This window comes from Globicephala melas, chromosome 7, assembly GCF_963455315.2.
Source record: "Globicephala melas chromosome 7, mGloMel1.2, whole genome shotgun sequence".
NCBI classification, from domain to species: domain Eukaryota; kingdom Metazoa; phylum Chordata; class Mammalia; order Artiodactyla; family Delphinidae; genus Globicephala; species Globicephala melas.
The window spans coordinates 51,063,040-51,085,495 of NC_083320.1; the positions used below are offsets into that span (position 1 = coordinate 51,063,040).

Sequence of the window (22,456 nt, forward strand, 5' to 3'; positions counted from 1 at the left end):
ATTATCAGAAACAAAGACAAAATTAGATACTTTGACTAAATGATGCCTATGGTTAAAGAAGCTAGACTATTAACATGTTTTAGCTATAAAAATAGTAATCAGTTTCTCCTTCAAATATGTATATTATCTCCTTAAAAATGCCAAATCAATCAAATTTTGTTTAAAATGAAAAATGCAAACCATATATCTGATAAGGAGTTAATATCCAAAACATGTAAAGAACTCATACAACTCAACAGCAAAAAGATAAATAACCCAATTAAAAAATGGGCTAAGGACCTGAATAGACATTTCTCTAAAGAAGATACAAAAGGCCAACATGTACAAGAAAAAAATGCTCAATATCACTGGTCATTAAGGAAATGTCAATTAAAATCATAATGAGATATCACATCACACCTGTTAGAATGGCCATCATCAAAAATATGAGATAACAAATGCTGGCATGGACATGGAGAAAAGGGGACTTTTGTGCACTGTTGGTGGTATTGTAAATTGGTACTATGAAAAACAGTATGAAGGATCCTCAAAAAATTAAAAATAGGACTACCATATGATCCAACAATCCCACTTTTGGGAATATATCCAGAGGTAATAAAAATACTAACTCCAAAAGATATCTGCACCCTCATGTTCATAGCAGCATTGTTTACAATAGCCAAGACATGGAAACAACCCAAGTGTCCACTGATGGATGAATGGATAAAGAAGTTGTGGAGATACATATATATATATATATATATATATATATATCATTCCATTATATATTATATTTTATATTATATTATACATAAATGGACTATTATTCTATTATTAAAAAATGAGAAATCCTACCATTTGGGACAATATGGATGGGCCTTGAAGACATTATACTAAGTGAAATACGTCAGACAGAGAAAGACAAATACTGGATGATTTCTCTCATATGTGAAATCTAAAAAAAAATTTTTATAAAAAAACAAAAAAAGAAAAGGAAAGGAAACTAACATTTCATTAAGAAACTCCCGTGTCCCAATAACTGTATAATTTCGTTTAACCCTCATCTCATATTCACATAAGATGAATAGCCCTGTACTATTTTCCAGAGGAAGAAACTGGGTTTGAAAACTATTGTCACTTTTATTGGATCCCTTAACTGTTGAGTGGTAAAGCTAAGATACAAATCCACATCTACCTTACTCCAAAACCCTTATGCTTTGCTCTACTATCTTCAAAGGTAAACTTATCGCAAAAGTACATATTCTAAGTTGTTTTTGATTGAAAACCATCAAGAATTTAATAAAAGCATTTTTTAAAAACAGTGAACATATGTAATTGTAAAGTGTTAGAGATGAGAGTGTCCTTTGAAAACATTGAGTCTGTCCCTCTTTACCAATTTGCCTTTACCAAAGGCATAGGCATTGACTTGGAGAGCCTATCCTATATCATAATATATATCAAGCATATCATAATGCACTCAGCTCACATCAAATATGATCTGTTTATAACTACATTCTTTGAGTTGCAAATAACTAGCTGACACTATATTTTATAGACAGTTATGCAAATACATTGATTTATATTTTGAAATATTTATAAATACACTAAATCCACTTAGAATTTTCAACCCTACATTTTTCAATAGGTCCAGATAAAATTCATAGTCCTAGGGCAATATGTGTTTACTGACTAATGGAGAAAAAAAATGGCACTGAGAAAAGAAGGGAAACATGCTTTACCAACGTTAGTTGGTTAGTGGAAGACAGGACAAAAGCCCCTATTACCCAGGGTTCTTTTATTTCCATCATCATATGCCTCAATGTGGCATTATTTTCAAAAGTGTAGAATTCTATACAAAGCATTATGTACAAGGCAGATTTGGGGGTCTATGTTAAGTGGTCTCTCCTGTGAAATTCAGGCTTTGAATGGAATTTTAATTGGGTATTAAGTGACATTTGGATTTTAAAGGAAATGTAACTAAGGTAGTAGTAGTAGTAGTAGTACCGGTACTGGTATTTTCTAAATAAAGAAGCCATAATATGCAGTCACAGGATAATGGAATACCATGAGCATTCAGTTATGCATTGTGTTAGAATATGTATGTAGATAGTGTGTGTGTGTGTGTAAATCCAACAATAACTATAAAAATTGTTAAATTTCAATACAGGGAAAGGATTAAAGATGTCATTTCATCAAATCTCTTCATTTCATAGATACAGAAAATGACACTCAAAGACATGAGGTGATTAACCCTTCCATATAGCCAAATCATGGCAGGCTGGAAATAAAAATCAGATTTCCTGACTTCCAGTACACAGGTTATTGTGGGGCTTTTTCGTTTGTTTGTTTTAATTTTTCCCATGTTGCTACCACATAAATAAGGTAACAAAAAGCAAACAATTTCTATAGATGGAACACAGTAATATAGGCAACCACCTAACCAGTGTTCCTTGTAGACAAGGAAATTCCTCATTTGGAAGACCAATTCCTCGTTTGGAAGACCACCATGATAAGTACTCTGAAAACCATTAACCAGCAGTGAGAAGCCAGCTTAACCCGTTCACATCCTGATACTGCAGTGTTTCTTCAGCCCATGGTTTTCACTTTGATCATTGCTCAAAACGTTAAGCTTATTGCTTTATTGTAATACCTCAAATATCTCAGTAATGCCTCAAGTGTAGGGTTGGGTTTCAACTTCTTTGTGTTTCACTCATAATGGCACATGGCTCCATGTGCATGTTTCAACACATCTGCCTTATAAGAGGAAACTACTTAAAACTCAAGGCCGCTGTTAATAAAAGAAAAGATTAGACAGAAAGAATGCCAGGAAATTTTAAAGATGATTTTAAAATTTGTCCATGCAATTTTGTTCAAAACTGTAACCACATTCAACAATAATATTTATCCTTCAGTCATGAGAACCAATGGGCATCACCAGCAGACGTAGACAAACTGGCCAAAGCACCACCTTTTTTTTTTTTTTTTTTTTAATTTTAAGTCTTCTTGTTCCGGCAATGCTCTAGACCATCTGATTTAACTTGAAATCCACTTTTAGTCTCTCTCATCTAATCCTTATTTTCTAGCTAAGAAATTGAAAGACAATGTTTTTTAAGTCTTCAGAATGTTCCAGTGAAGATCAAAGTAAATGTCTTTAATCTTTCATAACCAAAGCCTTACTTCCAAATACCATTGTTTTTATTTTGTTTAGTAAAATCTTAGGCAATAAAGCAGGTATTAGGCCAGACTTCCTTTCAGTGATTTTTAAATTGCCAGTACCTAAATTTTAACCAGTGGTCTTTGGGGACACTTCCTCCCCAAATCAATAAAATGACCATCAGACATAACCAATGAGTACAATGACTAGATTGGCAAGATTTCCAGTTGAGGAAGGAAAAGAGCACATAACTCTTTGCTTCAACAATTTCCAAAATATTAATATTTTACTATTGCTGTTATTGGCTCTGAGATGCTATAATGTAAGACATTTTCATTCATTATTTTCATCTTTAAAACAACTCAGTGAAGTAGATACTATTAGTTACATTTTGTATGTGAGCAAACTGAAGCTCAAAGAGGATGGGTGACTTGCTTAAAGTCACAGAACTAGTAAGTGGCAGAGTTGGGATTCAGGCCTAGGTCTTTCTGGTTCCAAAGGTTATACCTTTTGATTATACCATACTTCTAGAATACAGTTTTTCTAAGATTGAGGTGGAAAGGACTGAGAACAAGAGAATGACAAAGTAGATAGTATAGTCAGGCATTTGTTTGAGACTTGAAAATAATGGCATAGGGACTTCCCTGGTGGCACAGTGGTTAAGAATCTGCCTGCCAATGCAGGGGACACGGGTTTGAGCCCTGGTCTGAAGATCCCACATGCCGCAGAGCAACTAAGCCCGTGTGCCACAACTACTGAGCCCATGTGCTACAACTACAGAGCCCGCACACCTAGAACCCATGCTCCACAACAAAGAAAAACCAGTGCACCACAACGAAGAGTAGCCCCTGCTCGCCACAACTAGAGAAAGCCTGCACACAGCAACAGACCCAGCATAGCCATAAATAAATAGTCAAGAAAAATCCTCTAAAAAAAAAAGAAAATAATGGCATAAATAACAGAAATGACAGAAATTACGTGTAGTTATATGACGAATAACAAATACACTTACAGATTGAAACAATTTGCTGCATCTAACTTTATAAATCTTAAAAACTTCCAAGATCCATACTTAGATAACTTGTTCAGCCACACATGCTCATTTGCTAAATATTGAAAATGAGAAGTATATATAATTCATCAAAGAAGAATTTAAGATTTTGCTCCAGTTGGACTTTGAATTTAAATAGATGTGTTGAACTGAGGCCATACAGTTTAGGATTAGCTATTCCTTGGAGCCCATGCATACGGAACAGTCGTCAGCCTGAGGATAACACCCACGCCCCGGATTGTCTGGCAGCAGGTTAGTGACTCAGCAGATAAGTAGATGTGAGTAGCTGAGCAGAATTGCTTGGCTAATAATGTATGTGTTTAATTGGAGACCTTTAATGATTAAGAGCAATTATTGTTTTTCAGGTAGTTATACTGAACCTAAAGTAGATATATTGCCAACATTATTAAGGTAATAATTACTAAGTAAACATTTCCTTTTTATAAGAACATTGTGTTTACTCTTAAAGGGCTCTAGAAAATTGGTTTTTAATACTAGTGGCTCCATTATTGAGGCATTACTTCCAGGAATGTTATGAATATTTCATATGGAATTTGAATGAGAGCTGTCTCTTTTATCCACTGTATCCAAAGTAATGTGTTCCATTCTGAACTCATCACCTTTCCCCACTCCCCTCCAAATGTGCACTGTGTTTTTAGGAAAGGCTCCAGCATCTATAGCCATAACTCAAACTTCTTTGTTATTACCATCTCCCCCTCTGCCATCCAATTAATCAGGTCCACTGACTTCCCATGCACTCAGACCTTCTGCCTCCTATCCATTTTTTATCTGCAGCCACAGGGACCATTTCAGAATAAAATTTGAGCATGTGAGCTCTCCTGCTTAAAACCATTTGGTGGGTCCTAATCGTAACTCCTTTAAAATGTTTATGATGCTCCCCAACATGGTGCCTGCCTAATCTCCACCCCTACCCGATGCCACTCCACACCGCATCATACCAGACTCCTCTCACTTCCTTGAATCTGCAGTGCCTTGCCGTGCTTCTGAGACTTTGTCCCTGTTTTCCCCTCTGTCTTGAATAGTCTCCGCTGCTTTTTCCTTCAGGTTTCAGCACAAACATCCTTCCTCCATTAAGCCATTATTGACTGGGCTATGTGTTCTGTGTGCTTCTAAAGTATCCTATATTTCTGCTACCACAAACCCCATCACCTTTTATTGTGAATCCTCGCGTTTTTTAGATATATATATGGCACTGGCCTGTAGTCGATGTTCAGTAACTAACAGTTAAATGAGTGAAATTTGGGTACTATGCTAAAAAATATGAGTATCACTAGGGAGCAAAATGGTGAGATTTCTGAAAACCATATCACAATCATAAAGATAAATGTGAGTATAGGATTAACAGATACAAACTACTATACTAAAATAGGTAAGCAATAAGGATTTACTGTATAGCACAGGGGACAATATTCAATATCTTGTAATAACCTATAATGGAAAAGAATCTGAAAAAATACATATATGTAACTGAATCACTTTGCTGTATACCTGAAACTAACACAATATTGTAAATCAACTATATTTCAATTTAAAAAAGATAAATGTAACTGAAAATTTTAGTCAAGAGAGAACTGAGGGTAAACGAGATGCCTGTCCCCAAACATATGAAGTGTTCTCAGTTGGAAGAAGTATTACACTTTTTCTGAAATCCTTTAGAAGAACATACCAAGATCAGTAGTTGAAAGATTCAAGAAGGATATTCCAACTAGATATAAGGCATAACTTTCTAACAAATAGAGCTGTCCAATCATAACCATGATGCTTCAAAAAGAGCTAAACCTATCACTGGAAATGGTCAAGTGGAATCTGACTAATCATCAACTGGGATCCCTAGAGAAAGTAATCCTGCAGAGAGTTGAGACCAAAATAGAACCAATATCATGGCTTTTACCCATTTTACTGCATCTTTCCTTTGCTTGTCAAAAATAATCCTTTCAAACAAAATTAATGGAAGAGGATGGTTTCAGTGGAAATCAGGGTGGCTATTGAGCATTCCTTTTTTCAATGATTAATTACTCTTTTATCAAGTCCAAATGATAAGGTTTAGTTTCAGAAAAAAAAAGTGGCAATTCAACAAAAATCATAGAGGTTGACTTGAGTTTATTAGGTTGGAGATGTCACAGACTGAATGTCCAGCTGTAGTAGAATATAGGAAAGTTGTGAAATTACACTACTACCTAACTGAACTCTACTTAGTAGTATTTTTTCAGCTCTGAGCTGCTAGAAGCTATATTTTTGATAAATGTCCATGTCCAGAAATGAATGAAATGAGATAAATCTGAGCATCTTAAAAAGCGGAAGTATTTAGTAAAATAAAGTAGTGGTGAGGGCATTCTAAGTAGGAAAAATTTTTCTTTTTTTTTTTATAAAGTTATTTATTTATTTTTGGTTGTGTTGGGTCTTTGTTGCTGCTTGCGGGCTTTCTCTAGTTGCGGTGAGCGGGGGCTACTCTTCGTTGTGGTGTGCAGGCTTCTCATTGCAGTGGCTTCTCTTGTTGCAGAGCACGAGCTCTAGGCATGCGGGCTTCAGTAGTTGTGGCACATGGGCTCAGTAGTTGTGGCTCACGAGCTCTAGAGTGCAGGCTCAGTAGTTGTGGCGCACGGGCTTAGTTGCTCTGCGGCATGTGGGATCTTCCAGGACCAGGGCTCGAACCCGTGTCCCCTATATTGGCAGGCGGATTCTTAACCATTGCACCACCAGGGAAGCCCAGGAAAAAATTTTCTATTCAAAGATTTAAGGTGGGAATTGTTAGAGAACAAGTAGCCAATCTTGTCAGAGACACAGGTTCAGGCCTAGGAATAAAGTAGAGTTGGAGAATTTGGTTCAACCCAGACTGTCAAGGATCTTGTATATCAGGCTAAGGGATCTAAGTGTTATTCCATAAGGAGCAGAGAGGAGCAAATGCAGTGAAATACAAGAGTACTGTTTGGAAAAGATGAGGCAAGAATATGTAGCATACATCTCAAATATAAGCACAAATTACAGAGGACTTTATCACAGTAGTTTAAAATGTTGACAATTTACGTACTTCTTTTTCATTCTGATGTGTTGATACTTGTCACAATGTTATTAACCACCACCCTTCTCTCCAAAGGAAGCTCCTTACTATTTTTGTCCCATAGGACAAAATACAGATCAGTCCTGTCCAGTAAGATGATTGATGGCATATTTTGGGGTTATGTACAGATACTCAGAGTGAGCTTATAAACAGACTTTTTTTCATATATGCTTCCAGCTACCAAATGTTTGGTGGCAATTAGTATGAATATTTCTATATTTGTAATTTGGATTTGGAGTGTTTAAAGCATGTAAATCAGTCTAGGTCATGAAGCACATTAATAAACTATTAAAAAACAAATATTTTAGTTTTTAGTTCTTTGAAATATCATTTTGGTGCTTTTTTTATCTTAGTAACTTTTTTCTTCATCAAAACATTGAACCAAAGTTATTAATAAAAAGCAAAATCTACATACTATACTTTAAAAGCAAGGAATCATTAATTTTTACATAATAATTACATTATTAATAAAAACATAAATCTGATGACTTACATACAAATGATGTTTTAAGTGTTTATTATTTTGTCTTGTTTTGTTTCAGTTTGCATATTTGTATGTTTGTTTCCTTAGCATGTAAGATTTGGAGTAGGAAGTCATATTCTATTTCTTCTCAATTTATTTTGTGTCAAAGTTTCAAGTTTACTTCATATCTAAGAAAGCTGTTTTCTCATAAGGAGTTTGATGTTAAAGCCTTTCAGATTTTTCACGGCAGTGAAATGTTAAGTCTATAGCTTAAAAAAAAAATGAGGTTGATTCCTCATTTTCTAGCTGCTACACAGAAAAATTTAATATTAAAAGAGAAAAAAAAATCTCAACAGAAAATGGATTGTGGTATGTCTGGAAAATTTGCCAAGAAGAATGTCAAACTAAGTTAGAAATGAGGAAATGGAGCTGATGCCTGTAATGAGCTTATTTTGGCGTGATATACCAGCAGTAGCCCATAATGATAGACATGTTAATACGTACCCAGATAACAGGAATACGTAAAACACAAATTTTATCTGACTCAGTCAGAAAATAATAAAGCAGCTGGAATGCTGTAATGTGAAGCTAAATACAGATATGTTTGCAAATAATTCACTGGGGCCAAAAGTAATTTGTTTCTACGGTTTCTTTGTATAAAAAGTGAGGGAAAGGAAGAATAAGGTGCAAGGTCCACTCTAAAATTATTTTTCGTGCAGTCATTAAGTTTCACTTACGTACAAATCTTGCAAACCAATCAAATGGATTTTTCAGTGAAGTTGTATAATTTTAAATGCTTTTGGTAAGTAATGAACTGTTTGCTTTCTAGTATTGACTGCAGGTTACTAACTCTTCCCTGATAGCTTATTGCTAAAGAAAAGAAAATAGTGGAAGGAAAATTACCAGGTAAAAGATTTGTTTCACTATTCAAAGAAAATGAAAAGAAGACCTAGCCCCTATTCATCTGGTCACATATGTTAGCATAGAAGGAAAGTATCTGGCCGTTCATTCAGTGCATAAAGACTGCTGCTGTTTGCTGGTATTGAATTGAACTCTTGAACCCCTATATTTTTCTAAGAAAGCAGACAAATTGATTATATATTCACTTTTCCACCATTACCATTTTACTGACATTTTAAAATCAGGTTCAAATAATTTAAAGACAACCAAAGAATAAAATTAGTCATTAGGCAAAACATACTCAGGCTTTAAATTGTCCTGTAAAACATAAGAAATCCCAAAATCATCATTATGCAAAATTGCCTATGTATCCACAGTCACCGGTTGCCTGTGGTGTTTAATTCAAAGCATGTCTATACGAAAACAACACAACTAGCTCAAGTCCTCTACTACTAAAATGTATCCTTGCTGAGATGATTCCAAGAATTTTGTTCATGTTGTGTGTTACAGAGCAAAGGCCACTTTAAGTTATTTCCATAAATATTTAATGTAAGAACTCATGACGATCCAGTGAGTCATCATTTGTAGGTACTTGTGAGATGTTAGGATGGGGATAAACTTTGTGAAATAATCAGGTTAGTTTTAAATGGTCTCTATTTTCCCTCCATAGTAAGGCATCTTTCCAGTCATTCTCCCAGATCCTCGGAGCCCTTTTCCGCAGCCCTGATACCCAGAGAATACTTAACTAAAGCCTGATACACATGGAGAAGGGCCTTGTGACCCAATCTTTTTTCTCCTGACTCACATCAAAATTTATTAATCCTGGGACTTCCCTGGTGGTCCAGTGGTTAAGAATCCGCCTTCCAATGCAGGGGACGCAGATTCGATCCCTGGTTGGGGAACTAAGATCCCACATGCCTTGGGGCAACTAAGCCCATGCACCACAACTACTGAGCCCCCAAGCTACAACTACAAAGCCCACACACTCTGGAGCCCACGTTCCACAACTAGAGAGAAGCCTGCGTGCTGCAACGAAGAGCCCGTGCACTGCAACAAAAGATCCTGCATGCCACAACTAAGACCCGACACAGCCAAAAAAAAAAATTATTCTATAATTCATTTTTTCAGGGCATTACTAGGTGACAGAAAGTCATCAACAATCAGTGGGAGCAGGGAGCAAATGAGTTAATGGATCCAGTGACTTGTTACTTCTCCTGGAATAAAGTCTTCCAGCTGGAGTGGTCAATGAAGGTTTCATATAAGAAGGGGGGGGGGTTGATTTGACTCTAGGAGGATACGAACTACAGTTGATGGGAAGGGAAGACGATATCCCAGTATATGTACAAATTGGTCATGTTCTTGGTCAACTAGGATCCAAATGTAAACCGTTGGCCCTCCAACTAATGTTTTAAGTTAAGACAATTAGTTTTCTTAATAAGTACAGATAAATAGGCAAATGGACACATGCATAAATAAAGAGGTCTAACTCTAAGAATGGAATAATGGGTAAGATTTATATTTCTGTTTGGTAATCTGATTTTTTGCTTATATAATAAAAAATCTAGTATTAACAACTCTGAAGTCCTCTTATCTAATAAATTATCCAAGAAAAGAAAAAAAAGGTGTAGAATTACCACTCTAAAACAAACTCACGTTGGAATGGAAAGAAATACATTCTGGTGTCATATCAAACAGAATCTCACTTGGCCAAGCTACAATGAAGAACTTGCTTATAATTGCTTCCATGAGGAAGACAGAAATAAAATAGTAAGGGTATGATGTTGCTTATTTGTAGAGAGAAAAATGTTATTAATGTAGTGGAAAGCACACTGACCTTGGATAGACAATGTGAGTTTAAATTTCAGACCCACTAATGTACTAGCTTCTTTGACATTGAGCAGCTCATCTATCACGCTTTTTCTAAAATGGAGGTTATAATATTCATCTCACAGAGTTGCTGAGGATATATATAAGTGAAATAGGTTTGCAAATTAGAAAACTACCAAAGGTGAGATACATTACTATCAACCTCTTTAAACTTGCCTTTGAGCTTATATGGTTTTTAAAAATTATTTTATTTGTAGCTTAGAGGTAATTTTGTCTTTTAGGTCCTAAATGTACTTCAAAATGTATTTTACATATGTCCCTTATACTGTAACTGTCCATATAAACATTACAGCTGGTGTTTGCCTTGATTCTAATGATGTCAGTGGACTGCAGAATTAGGGTATGAAAATATCTTCAGCTGTCTCCAAGACCTTGAGTAAAAAGGTGCCCTTCATTGGCTAAGTAAAGCAGGAATTCTGGGCTATTCACAAAGTAAAATGACCTGTGGTAGAATTTGAGATGAGACATTTTAGCTCAATCATTCATGACATTTTACTTCACTGAAATGTGTTGGTGAGTGGGTCTCTGGCATTATTTCTTGAAAGCATTTTAATCGTTGGGGGCAGATGGGCTGTATTTAGGATCCATGAAGGGAGAGTGGATAATCCTTAGAGTGCTTTGGAAAGCAAATCTAGTCTGAGTCTGTCCTGCTTAATCGGAAATCGCTGCCCATTTTCAATAGGAAGGTACCTATGGCAAATGAACAAAGTTCCTGTTCAGCCTTCAAGCCCTCCATCAAAAATAAAGAAGGAAATAGATATAAAGCTGCAGTGCCAGCCATAATCTAACACAACTATTTTCCTTTCTTCTGTTCATTTTTTAAATCTCAACTTTAGTACAATTATCAACAATTTGTGTAATAAAGACTCCATAGACTACGGTGGAAATGACTGACTGATTTATTTATTATTTTTAAACATTTTTACTGGAGTATAATTGCTTTACAATGGTGTGTTAGTTTCTGCTGTATAGCAAAGTGAATCAGCTATACATATACATATATCCCCATATCTCCTCCCTCTTGGGTCTCCCTCCCACCCTCCCTATCCCACCCCTCTAGGTGGTCACAAAGCACCGAGCTGATCCTGTGCTATGTGGCTGCTTCCCACTAGCTATCTATTTTACATTTAGTAGTGTATATATGTCCATGCCTCTCTCTCACTTCATCCCAGCTTACCCTTCCCCCTCCCCCTGTCCTCAAGTCCATTCTCTACGTCTGCATCTTTATTCCTGTCCTGCCCCTAGGTTCTTCAGAACCTTTTTTATTTTTTTTTAGATTCCATATATATGTGTTAGCATACAGTATTTGTTTTTCTCTTTCTGACTTACTTCACTCTGTATGAGACTCTAGGTCCATCTACCTCACTACAAATAACACAATTTCGTTTCTTTTTATGGCTGAGTAATATTCCCTTGTATATATGTGCCACATCTTCTTTATCCATTCATCTGTCGATTGACTTACTTAAAGCAAGAAGTAGGAATAATGTGCACATTATGATGAAACCTAATGAGGTCGTCATAAGACAAGTTTACGTGCCTTATTCTTCTTCTTAGCTATGGCTAATTAAAAACTAGGACAAGTAAATTATATTGTAGTATACAAAGTAGAGCTCATAACAAATCCATTTGGAAAAGTAAAGCTGGCCTAGCCAATCACCCATTATATAATTGTCTGCCAAAACCCTTTCACACAGATTAGGATGGGGAAAGAATAAATCTCCCATCAGTCGCGTTGCTAGCATACATCATCTTGCTTCACTCCAGCAACACGACCAGTGTTGGAATTGCCATGATCCGTGCTTCACAGAATTGGAAACTAAGACTCAGATATTCAGTCATGCCGTGATTTGATTCTAAGTCATGCCATGTTCATTGATTCTGAAATTAGGGCTCTTAACTCTACACAAAACCACCTCCCAGTGTTAAAGCAATGGAAAAGCAGTTTGGAAGTTACTGTATTCTTTTGGAATAAAGCTATAAGTGCCTAGACTGAGCAGAGAAAATAAAAATATAGTGAGATAGATTCAACCTGTACAGAAGAATCAGCAGAAGAGCCATTGATAGGTTCAAGGGGCAAGGGAGAGAGAGAGGGGGGTTAGAGCTGATTCCAAGGTTGTGTGGTTCAGCAATTAGAGGAATGGAGATACCATTAACAGAAATGTTGAGGTCAAAAGTTGAAATGTTGATTTCAATTTAGGGGACACATTTCAGTTAGACATTGATTTTCAGGTGGTAGTTGGAGGAGCTCACTTTCTGTTTCTAATTAAAATACTTCTCCCTGTATTCATGAATTATGAAAATGGGCACAGGAAACCTCCAAAATGAGAGAATAGTCTTAAAATAACTAATATTCAATAAATGTAACTTATTTTTTAAATATTCTTCTGATTTAAAAAAATAATTTAACAAATCTCACCATTTGAATCTATGCCAGTAATTTCAATGTTTTTTATTCATGGGTTTTCAAATGTGATTAGTTTTTGATTTATTGGTTTCAATTTCAAAGGGTTAGAAATTTAAATAATAACTATTAGCTTTATTCCATTTGTAACCTGAATTCATGAAGCTTTTCTAGATACTTTGGTAGGTGCTAGCCTTTTTAAAATCAGGTCACTTAGTGCAAGTGGATTTGATTATATGGATAAATAGCCTGTGATATTTTTACACACAGTTGTGTATTTGGCTTATATAAGCATGTGTACATGTGTTTGTGTATGGAAATATCTATTGTGTATATGTGTTCTAATAGTATGTTCTTCAACAGACAGGGAAAAAAAGCATAAACTGATGTTACATTGAGGCAAATTATTCTAAAAATTGGATTCCAAAATAACTGTTGTTCTCATTCTTCCATTTTGTGCACTCAGTTCTATTTTTATGAGCAGGTCAATATGTATTTATATGTAAAGAGTGTGATTATGAAAATTGTTTCCCATAATGAAGGAAAATTGCTCCCAGAGAATGAAACAACAACAACAAACCCAGAAAGATTACAAATTTCCTAGCTTTTCTTAGTTCTCACAGTACTTTTTTCTCAGCATTATTGCCAAGGTTGCACTGTAATTGTATTCTAACCAGATTGTCAAGATATCTCCCTTTGATGATGCAGGTTTTGGCAACTTATTTCACAAATAGCCTTGTTAAGCGCTATAATTACTATATCAAATTACCCTAAATGATACAAAATCATTGCGTTAAATTCAAAGATAATCTTCTTTCCATAACACAGAAAAGACTCATAGATATAGATTTAAAATTTCCCAGCACGTTCAGGGGCCCCTGAAATGCTAAGGAAGATATGAAGGGGACGAGTATGGAGAAGGTAATAACAGCAAACAGACTGGGAGGGAAGAGATGAATTCGGAGGGCCCTAATCCTTGCAGCTGGGACATTTGCTCCAGGACCTTCCTTTCTCTCCACCTCAGGCTTTTTGAGCTCCAGGTAGACTACTTGCCAGGACAATATGTTACATCTGGTCACAGTACTGGTGTTTCAAAAGATAGAATATAGTAACAATATTAACAACAACTTCAAAAGGTAGAATTTCAGGTAGTATGGAAACGGATTTAGGGAGATATTTTCCAGCATCTCTAAAATCTTACCACTTAGGTGCCTCCGTCCCTTACAGTGTTTTTTTCTTTCTTTGTAGTGTTACCTGTTTAGTTTGACAGCCTTGAATGGAGCTTGCATCCTCCAGTAGACTACGGTACCCTTCACAGCATCCTACACGGAGCCCAGGCAGGCATCTATGTCACCTGCCTGGACCCTGTGCGGACATTTCAGCTTTAGCCCCTGGTAAGTTCTGCTACCAAATTGTGTCTGGTATTGCTGGAACAGCATCAGATCACTACTTGGTCAAAGTCATGAATAGAAATGGTGGAAGAAAGGATAGAAAATCTCAAAGCTTGAAAGCTTGTTCCTGAGCAATTCTAAAATAAATACATAAATAACCCTTCTCTATTAACTACATAGCTTGGTTAGATTTTTTGTTAGAGGTTTGGTAATTTACTGTTCTCCTTGAATATGATTATGAAATAGAAACAATTAGAAAGAGCTGTTAGAAACTTTTTCTAGCTTAAATTTGAAATTGAATGTGCTCTTAAGCTCCCAGAACAGCTGATTACAGTGCTGTCCATGTGTACTATTACGTAGACACAAAAATGTGCATCTGTTTATTCAATGGATGCAGAATAGCCTTATTTCTAATGAATATATTGTATATTGAGTGAAATCTGGTAGTGTTGAAAAAAACAAGCTTTTCAGAGCCTCGTGAACCCAGCTTCCCCACTTTTAATGGGCCTTAAAAGGATGAGCCACTTTTTTGGGGTAACACAGGCAGTAAGCAGCCATCTGAGAGCCAGATTCAAGCCTGAGTGATTCCAACACCTCTATTCCTAAGTAGTACATGCCGGCCTCTCCAAAATAAGAGTCGCCGTTTATCAAGCATCTAGTCTCTGTACCGTATTTTACAACATTATAACCTAATCACCCAAAACATCCTATGGTAAACATTTCTGCACCGAATTGAAATATATTTTGTATTTTGCCACATGTTGTTGATCTTACTACCAATATATATACATGTGTCAAATTATGCCTCAGGTAGGTTTCTCCATGAGGTCAGGGATGGTGACTTACTTATTTTATCCCCTAGAGTAGCTAACACTGTGCCTTAGCCAGAATAAGTGCCCGGAAAAGTTTAACAGATTGCCATTGGATTTGAGAATATATTTTTTTATCCACTTAAATTTAATAGACCATGGGCATCTAATATCTACTAGATATGCTACTAGTTTTGAGTAGCTATATCTATGCTACTAGTTTGGAAAAAATAGTAAAATTTTAGCTCTGATGCCAATTCTTAAAAGCTTAAAGCCAAAAGATCAAGACAAGTTTTACAAATGTTTCATAGAATAGTGAGCATGATAAATAAATGCCTCTATGTCTTGGCCAGAATTAATCTTACTGTGGTCTGAGCTGTTGGAATTTCTGGTATTACAATTGTATCCTGGTTCATCCAGAGGTATTATTCTCTGTTACCTAGTCCACATGTTCCTCGAGGATTTAGAATAAGGACTCAGTAAATACTTAATGGAATTGAATGTATAAATCAATAAATACCTTCAAGAGTTGCAGGTGAGAGGAGAGTATTGGAATAACAAAGCCAAACAATGAATCAGATTAGTTAGGGGAAAGTTTTGAGATTTAAATGAGTCTCAGGCTGCAATTTAAATAAGATTAATTGGAAAACATGGAGAGTGATTTACACAAATGAGTCAGTCTAGGCTGTCTTAAGAGTTGGCAAAGGAACCAAAAGGAGGAACCAAAGGAAGAAAGCTTACCCAGAATATAGCACAGGAATGGCGTATGGAAGGAAGTGAGAGCAAATGGAGTGGAATCAAATGTGAGCAATCAAATGAGAGTTTAATAGATATCACTAAAGGATTTTTATACTCCATATTCAATCTTCTTTCTTTCCACATACTATTAGGATACGAATTGAATTTTTTTTCTTTTTTTTGATTGCACCAAGTGGTTTGCAGGATCTCAGTTCCCTGATCAGGCATCGAACCCGGGCCCTCAGCAGTGAAAGCACAGAGTCCTAACCACTGAACCACCAGGGAATTCCCATGAATTGCATTTTTGATTGGATACAAATCTTTCACAAAGATCTCTTACTTGCAATATATTTTTTCATAACTTTATAGACATCAGTAGCATGCTTATTTTTAAAAATATTCCCAAGGACTCATATTTCATGAAAATTATGTTTGTAAACCAGACATGGTCAGTTGAACAAATACCACAGTATAAGATCCATAACAATTCCATAACTGTGTATTCTTATCCTGATGAATTAGGAGTTATGGTACATCTTTTCTCTTATCAAGAACCAATGCCTCATGGGGACACTGTTTGACACCGCCTAATGCAGTCAGGATGGGAAAAGAGCTGGGCCATCTTCTGATAAGAAATGCAGGTTTTAGGGCTTCCCTGGTGGCGCAGTGATTGAGAGTCCGCCTGCCGATGCAGGGGATACGGGTTCGTGCTGGCTGGGCCTGTGAGCCATGGCCGCTGAACCTGCACATCCGGAGCCTGTGCTCCGCAACGGGAGAGGCCACAACGGTGAGAGGTCCGCATACCGCAAAAAAAAAAAAAAAAAAAAAAAGGAAATGCAGGTTTTAGGAGAACTCAGCATGGATATAATGACACAGGGGGATCGCATGTCTTCAGTATCTATTTGGTTGCAGACACTGTGCTATGCATTTTCTTATACCTCGATGTCCTCTTTTAAAAAGGGGGAAACTGAGCCCACAGAGGTCAACTGCACACCCAATGTCTCACTACCAGAAACCGGCAAAGCTGGGATTCAAACCCAAGTCTTACTCCAAAGGCAGTGCTTTACCTACTACAAACACTGCCTTTCAACATTATGCAGAAGTACCTTAGGGTTATTTTCACCTGCTATAATCCCCACAAGTAGGAAAACAGAGACCAAGGAAAAGGAAGTGAATTGAACCTACCATAATTCATATTTCACTAAGCTATTTCTTATTAAACTCAGTGTAAAAGATGAGCAGTATATGCTATTGCTCAAAATGAGCAAAAGTAGTAATGTTGCTGAAATAAAACAGCACTATTTCATAGTTTTATAATTTGCCCTTTCATTTTTCTTCTATTCAATTTGAAGATTACTCTAGTCCCTTGAACACTTATAGTATAGCAAACTTTGGCATGACTAAGAACTGGAACCTCATCTTTGGCTCACAATTATTCCTATTGATGGGGCTATTTGGCTGCACAGACTGAATAGTTATAGGAAAATAAGTCAATCAGTTGTACAGTACATGAACCTCTGAAAGCCACATGCATCACTTATCTTTGAAATTTTTTTTTTTTTTGGCTGCGCTGTGCAGCATGTGAGATCTTAGTTCCCCGACTAGGGATGGAATCTGTCCCCCCTGCATTGGGAGCTCAGAGTCTTAACCACTGGACCATCAGGAAAGTCCCTGCATTACTTATCTTTAACTCATTCAGCATGGTTTGGCATTCCATAACTTATAGAAATAAATGCTGAGGAGAAAAAAATAGGCTTTTCTGACAGAAATTCATACCAGTTAAACCTGGAAGAGTCTTCAAACACTGGACCTTTCTTTCTTTTGTACTGTCATTAATGTTCAGAAGGCAAAATAAATGCTGAACAATCAACAACAATTGTAGATCAGAATGAATTACAGCCACATTCCCAAAGAAGATGAGAAAAAAGAATGAAACGAAACTGTATGGACTATAGATCCAGTACAGCTTTTACTTGAACACATTTGATTGGAGGTCCCTGCGGGTGACAGGCCCCTCCAGGTGTGGGACTGATGATGTCTTACCCATCCTTAAGAATCCCAGGAAAATCCTCAGTGAGATTCCTGGAACTTGTACTCAGGGTGCCCATTGCCTACCAATCACTCATTTTGTAAAATACAGGGTCTCCATGAAGAGAGACTGTTTGCATATGAATGCCCTAACACTAGAAATAAATGTCCACTTTAACTTGATGACCCTGCAAAACCTCACATCACTGAAAATTTCTGGAGCCTCTCCGCTTTGAACAGCTCAGTCTGAGTCCAGCAATATTCTGTGTCATCCAGTGTCTCAGGATTTTAAATACAGAGCCTTGAAAATCTTATTAGTCAACTTACTGTCAAATTCCTAAAATGCAAGCCTCATTTAGAAAGTCACATGCTACTTCCAGAACGGACTGTGGCTTCTTTTTCAGTGTGTGGAGACAAATAGCCCAATCAACTGGAAATCCCCGTTCTCTTTACTGACTAGACTTACTCTCAAGATTGAAAGGAGATGGTGAGATATTGAATTCATATGTCTCATTATTAAGTAATTTTTAGGAACATGGCCCATGTGAGAAAATGCTTTATTTTTATTCCTCATTTCTAAGAATATTTGGAGCGAAAAGTGTTGAAGAGAAAGTCAGTCTCCCCCAAATTTGGCTGTGACAGGAAGTTCAATAAATATCCCCCATTTTACATTATATGTCTGGTCCCACTTATTAGATGTACAACAAACTTCTAAATGATGCCAGAACTCCTGTGTACTTATCCAAATCTTCAGTAAGCTCCTGGCCTTTTACAGTTCACTCATGTTCAGTAGGCATCAGGTCCATTAAACTTAGTTGTAACCATATTGTCTCTGCCTGACGGCAAGTGGAAAAGAATGGATGCCACAAACTTTAATATTCAGAAGGCCTGTTCTAATCTGGCTTTTTACTGGAAGACTGTGTCCAGCTCTAGGCTCCAAAGGCCTAGAGACAAGGAGAATTTGGATAGAGCTCATTAAGGCCCTTATTGGGTGCTGGGAATATTCAATCCAGAAAAGAAGGTAATGAAGAATTGCCTCATGTATTTAAAAAGGTGAGTAGGGAGTTCCCTGGTGACCTAGTGGTTAGGATTCTGGGCTTTCACTGCCGTGGCCTGGGTTCAGTCCCTGGGGAACTGAGATCCCACAAGCCCGCAAGTGCAGACGAATAAATAAGTAAGTAAATAAATAAATAATTTTTTTTTTAAAAAGGTGAGTACATGAACTTTTATTGACAAGAGTAAATGAAGAGTTATTTTAGAATAAAGTGGGGCATCACTCAAGTTTTTCATAAGAAACTTTTCTAACCTGTAAAATTATTTGATCTCATATTGAAAACTAGTTGTAACTATGGATTCTTCTCTGATATATACAAAATGGAGCAAGTCTCAGGGACTTGGGTCGATTTCTGTATCTTTCATGAAGAAGTGTGGTTAGATTAGGCATTTTCTGAAGTTCTTTCCCAATTCTAGGTTTCTAATACTGGTAGCCAAATAAATATACAGTCTTCTCATAAGCCTACTATTGTAAATACAAGTAATGTTTAAGTAAATCTAGAAATGTGATGAAATAAATTGCAGAAAGTGACATTGCCATTTACTTCTAAATAGAGAAGATTTATCCCTTTAAATAAAAATATAGAAACCAAACCAGTTAACTACATATTGTACAAGAGTAAAAGCAAATAGTACAAGACGAGACAATGAGACTCTTAACCGTATAACCTCAGAGAGGTTATCATAAATAGGCACTTACTCAGAAGATTAAAAATTCTGAAAGATAAGCAGTTTGCTACAAGGTCAAACTGGTAGCCCTAGAAAACATTTGAAAAAGATGAAATTTGTCTTTGGTGCACCTCTACCCCTGCATCTCTGGCTTCTAGTACCTTTTTACTGCCATTGGCTGTTTAGAGTCATTCCAAGAAGCAAACATTGTTTCTGCCCTCTCCACCATAAAGACACACCCTTTGCTTTTAAGCTTTTTCAGGTATGATGCCATCAATTTAACATTTTTAGTCTTGTGTCCCATTATTTTGAATTAAATTGATTAATCTATGCCGGAGGATATATCCTTAACAGGTTATGTAACTGTTTCCCTCGTGTTTCTACTGCTGAGAATTCTAGGCTGTTGGTTAGAAAGGGACTGATGTGACATTTTGTTGCCCCTGGAATCTTACCAATCGGTGCCCACCTCATCTATATGTTTACACAGGCAAAGATGAACTAGCAAACAATCTGGATTTACATGTTGAAATATCTTGCTATTTCCTTTATTTCTAATCTAAAATTAAATCATTCTTTCAAATATTCTTTTATAACAGACTATTTCTGCAAACTCCTGAAAAGATTTTTTTTAAGTAAGCCATGTCTAATTCATTTAACAATGATTACAATATACTGATCTTATCATATGAATTGGAAAGGTTTGTTAATTATGTCTCTGTAATGGAAAATTTAATTTTCTTTGCTTCATTAATTGACAAGAAAGATTTTCAGGGATTTGAATTTTAAAGAGCATTAATGATAGGTGATTCCAAGAATACTCATATGTGTCCTGGGCAATTTCAATAAATTGAAGAGATTTATTTACCAGGATTTAAAGCTGCACCCGATTTTTATTTGTCAAAGAACACATTGCTTTTGAGGGCTAAAAGCAACAATTGCTTTAACAAGGTCATTTAACAATTAAGTTTTTTTGTTGTTGCTGTTATTTGTTTTGTTTGATAGAGAATGTTCAGATAATATTTGAAACATAAAGAATTGTTGGATAGGAAAGAAGTATTTAGTACAGATGAAATTTTGAAGATTCTGTTCTTCTTGTTATATCTTTGGGCAACACTTTTCAAGGTTAGCATAGAGAGGTAAGTTCTAGGACACTGTGGAGAAGGCTGCCACTATGAGCAAAAGGCTGTGATGGAAAATTGCTCTAAAATTACCTCCAATATGAAAAGATTTCATTATTATGTTTATTTACTTCTATTTATTTGCACCTCTTACCAGTTGCATCTCTTATTCAACCAAATATAAGTTATATTTATTAAGTGAAATAATATATTTGAAAATGATTTTAAAATGCTATAGCACTTTAAAGATACAGCATCAAATTATAATTCTTTGTTTTCAGCAAGAATAAATTTGCCTATTTGTTTCCCAACAACTGAACATCTTTCTGTATTTGGGCTCCATGACTAATATGCTATTAGAATTTTACTTTCTTATATATGTTTCTCTAATTAGAAAGGAATCTGAAAAAGTCAAAGACTGTTTTGCCCCAGTGTTCTTAAAACAAATCATTCACTACAATCTGTAATTACACTTACTATGTTTCCACTAAACTCTTTTTAGCCACCTTTATTGTTTATACCTGCAAAAAATCCAACAACAAGTCCTGCCTGGATACAAATTAGTGCCTTGACCTTTGCTGTCTTACTTGTATTTCTAGAAACAGAGCTTAAATGTGAAATTAAAATCACCCCCATTCAATAAGTACATAATGTTTGTGTGTTGCAGATCATAGCCCTTTATCAGGAATAATAATGCAGCTTTACTTTATACGGGAAATGGAGAATAAAACCTCAACAAATGGATGCAACTCTTCAGAATGGCTCCCAAATGGGCAGTGCTGAAAATTGATCTGGTTACTTGTCAATTGCATTATTCAGAGATTACATCAGCATCAAAGCTGTAGCCAATGCTGGCTCATTGCCCACCCCATGATAACCTTTGATTAAAAAACAACTCTGTAAAGATATAAGCACCTCCAGGGCTGCAATTTGAGCTATGAAACCTAATTAAACAACTTTCTACCAGGCTCATTAATAAGCACTGAACCAGATTCTAAGCAAACACCTGAACACATGACAGTGATTGCTAACAAAACATTTCATAGCATATAGTCACCAGTAAGTCATTCTAGAGGAAAAGCAGGCAGTTGGCTGAGACAGTTTTCATAATATCTATTTCTGATTTTGTTTATGATCCATTGTATAGACTAGCTTATTAGATTATTGCTAACTGAAATCCCGAATTGAAATCTGTTGGCAATGGCATGCTCTTTGATGTTCCTCAAACAATTCTATTCTGTCACATCAGTACATAAGACATCATGCTTCTTTACCTGGGGGGTTATGTTCATTGAGAATCACAAGTGATGCTGGTGTAGGTCTTCTTTTCCTGATCTGTGAACAACAAAGGCCCAGCTAAGGTCAGAGACTGTCAGACTCTGTTCCAGGTTACTCTACAGCTTGCAAGGCTGTCCCATCCTCATCTTTTCCCAACATAAAGAGCAAATTTCTGGGGGGCACACAGTAGGCGCTCGCTAATTTTATTTTGAATAATAGAAAGCCAGACAGTAGAACTGTCAGATATTAATATCACCTTCTTTGATCAAAAAGCTGCATTTCCACAGAAAAGAAATAGTTGTATGTAACCAAATGATACCACTGAATACTAATATGCAGTGAAGGTACAGGGATGACTTGCTCATTTTAGTGGCTCTCTTGGAGCCTCATAAATTGATGAAGCTTTCGAGATCCATTACACTTACTTCTAAATGGGGTAAGAGAAGCTTAGAAAA

At 36.2% G+C, this 22,456-nt stretch overlaps 1 protein-coding gene across 2 annotated transcripts in view; it reads right to left on the minus strand.

Moving 5' to 3' along the window:
• Positions 1–22,456, minus strand: part of PPP1R1C (protein phosphatase 1 regulatory inhibitor subunit 1C) — a 128,653-nt gene that overhangs the window by 104,847 nt on the left and 1,350 nt on the right. Inside the window, exon 2 of one of the 2 annotated variants that reach the window (XM_030850392.2) lies at positions 21,998–22,058. In XM_030850392.2, the coding sequence (XP_030706252.1) occupies positions 21,998–22,058 (61 nt within the window). Of the gene's footprint in view, positions 1–21,997; positions 22,080–22,456 lie in introns of both variants that reach the window. The other variant, XM_030850382.1, reaches the window with a different exon arrangement.